This window comes from Lipotes vexillifer, unplaced genomic scaffold, assembly GCF_000442215.2.
Source record: "Lipotes vexillifer unplaced genomic scaffold, Lipotes_vexillifer_v1.1 scaffold193, whole genome shotgun sequence".
NCBI classification, from domain to species: Eukaryota; Metazoa; Chordata; class Mammalia; order Artiodactyla; family Lipotidae; genus Lipotes; species Lipotes vexillifer.
The window spans coordinates 2,436,850-2,439,933 of NW_006769306.1; the positions used below are offsets into that span (position 1 = coordinate 2,436,850).

Consider the following 3,084-nt stretch of genomic DNA (forward strand, 5'->3'; position numbering starts at 1 on the left):
AAAAAAAAAAAAAAAAAAAAGAGCCCATTTTTAGTGTTCATAAGACACTTATTTTTAAAGAACATAACTCCGTCTTTGACAGATTAGCAGGTATACTGGATATAGTATCTTTTGTTTTCTGTGTTTTCATTTGCCACTTTGTACATGGGGGAGTCATTAAAGGAAATTGAGACTTGCAGGCTAAATTTCTGGCAAGAAAAGCTGTAAAAGCTGCCATTTGTTAACATCTTTGAGTAAGAAATGCCTCTTCCAAAAACATCAACTTACATCACTAGCAATATTTCTTGATGCCTTGGCTGCTTGGATTGGAATGGCATCCACGCGCAAGTCATAGCCTTCCTTCTTTGACTCTTCCAAAGCAAGTTTATAAAGTTTCTGCAGAAAAAAGAATTGATCAATCGTTACTCCTTTCATAAAAAATGAAACTATTTATTACTAAGCTTTCTCTGTCCTCATTTAAACTACACAAAATTAAGTGTTAGTATGAGTTTGTAGAAAACTTTCATAGATGCTCAAGGATTTTAAGGCACATGGTTTAAACTTTGATGTTTTATTGATTAGTAAATCTAAAATGTTTTTTGGGGAAATCAGCATCAGATGGCTAAAATTTTGTTTTGCCAAGCAAGCAAAACTATAAAAAACAAAAACAAAAACCCAGCTATTTATTGTCATAATCTTAATATAAAAGGAAGGCCATTTTTATGCCAAAGAAGGAGAAGGAATAAATACAGTATTTTTAAATTGAATATATTTGGATTTGTGAACAACTCAATGCGTTGTCCTTATTTTCTCCCATTCTACCATGGATTATCATCACAGACCTTGATTGATCTGTGTAGACTAGGGTTTCAGAATCCTCACTCTGATGAAAATGTTGGTCCTGAAAGAGATGGCTAGAAAAATGCTTGCAAATAACATTAAATGATAACCAGAACACAATGAAGCGGCAAAAGAATACACAGTATGGTAACTCACTGTGTTTTAACCTAGTGACTGCCTGCTAAATAGTTGTTGAATCAAATAATGACTTGATAAGCACACTGACCTGTAGGGGAAGGCTTTAAGAGTATATTCCCTATTGGGATACTTCTCCAAAAGCATTTCATTCTCTGGTGTCATCTTCATAAAAGGCTAGTCTACTTTATGGACCTACCACATAGACCAAAATTGAATCAAGGGAAAACTATCTCTTGAATCAAGGGAGAACTATCTCTTTTATTGACAATGTTGTTCTGGAGAATGTACAATAAATTTGTCAAAAGGTTTCACTAAGGATATTATTACAATAGTTCATTTTTGCCTTTCTCTTCATGATATGATCAGTAGTTTACTCACATCACTGTAGTTTATTCGGTTGAGTTTGGCTAGCATGATTTCTGGTGTATCAGGCATGACATGGATTGTTTTCTTGTCATTGTCCCAGGCTTCAGTATATAAGTGCTATGAAAAAAAAATGAGAAAAATTATTTTGGAGTTCACAGACAGTTTTTCTTTTGATTATGTGCCAGTCACCTCTCTTCTGTACAAAGTAGAAATAAAATTACTAAAGTTGCATAAATTCCTACCTTTCATGTAGATAAATTACTATTTCCAAGAGTATTTAGCTCACTATTTCATTGACTCAGAGTTTTTACTGTTTCTTATTAAAATTTTTTAACAGTTCTGAAAAGTATAATTGGGTTGCAGAATTTAATATCTATAATTGTGAAATAATTACAGCACATGGTATTTTTAACATCAGTTTACTATTCTGAAGTATTACTAAGTTACTATGGTGTTATAATGGGAAAATCATTTTAAAAGGTATTGTAAATCCTATAGGAATCTTTAAAATGTAGTAACATGTCAGAATTTTTACTTCATTCTATGGTAAATTCCTATACCCGATGGTGAGGAGTGAAGACTCACCTTACTCATGTTTATAGCGTTGTTCTTGGCCAGCACCTGCTCCAGGGAGTCAGTTATGCTGGTAAATTTCAGTGTGTCTGGACGCTGGCGGTAGATGTTATCACTCAGTATCTCTCCGGCCCTCTTGGCTTTAACTATTTCCACGGAGCCAATTGGAACCCAGCCAATGCCTTTCATCCATTCAAGGTCTGACTTATACAAATTCTTCAAATCAACCAACAAGAAACACTTTTATTAATTAATTGTTCAGATTCACAGTCACAAAATGGATCATACTAGAGAAACACAAAAGCACTGATGAACAGGTAAAGCTGCCATCACAATCACTCATTCAGAAGCATTATTGAGTCCTGAGTACATTTTTTTCCTAAGCATTTTTTGGCACAGAGGATTGTACTAGGAATGATGAAAAATCTTTTTTGAAAAGTAAAAACACAGTCCTGCCCTTGAGGGTATTACAAGACTTTTTACACAAGAGCAGAGTTTCTTTAGCTTTGGAAAATGTGTTCTAATAGCTCCCCAAAAGACTGCATACTTAGACCAATGCTGTGTAAGTGTTGCACTCACAAAAACTTTTGCCTTTTTTTTTTTTTAAAGGGAAAAGAGGTGAAATTCAACTATAGTTGTGAGTTTCAACACACAGTAATGTTAAGTTTTACAAATCACGCTCTTGATTTGCATTTTAATTGAGATATAATTGACATATACTAGTTTCAGGTGTACAATATCATGATTCAGTATGTGTGTATATTGCGAAATGATCACCATACCTACACTTTTTTTTTCTTATGATGGGAGATTTTAAAAAAACTCTTGCCTTTATTTTCATCTTCAAAATCACAAAATATAAAGTGTGTAATGTGGTGTTCTAGAGATAATAATATTAGATATATCCTAATTATTTTATTTTACTCTCAATAGGGCATGCTATTATTATTATTGCACTAGTATTATTGTTGCTGTTGTTATTATTATTATTAACACTAGTATGCAGAAGCAGCATTGGGGGTACTCACATCACTCTGGAGGTCATAAGCTTTCCGAGCATGGATGACATCATTCTGGTCGGGCAGGCAGGTCCACTCATGCAGAGGATGTTTATAGTCCACATCACTGACCAAGGTCTGACATTTCTTGGCCAAAACGATACCAAGTGTGTCCACTGGGCTGCTGAAC

At 34.1% G+C, this 3,084-nt stretch overlaps 1 protein-coding gene across 1 annotated transcript in view; it reads right to left on the reverse strand.

Moving 5' to 3' along the window:
• The window catches only part of LOC103083893 (nebulin), a 120,982-nt gene that overhangs the window by 99,258 nt on the left and 18,640 nt on the right, over window positions 1–3,084 (reverse strand). Inside the window, 4 exon segments of the mRNA XM_082930885.1 lie at window positions 268–375; window positions 1,336–1,440; window positions 1,909–2,112; window positions 2,925–3,083. Of these exon segments, the coding sequence (XP_082787011.1) occupies window positions 268–375; window positions 1,336–1,440; window positions 1,909–2,112; window positions 2,925–3,083 (576 nt within the window).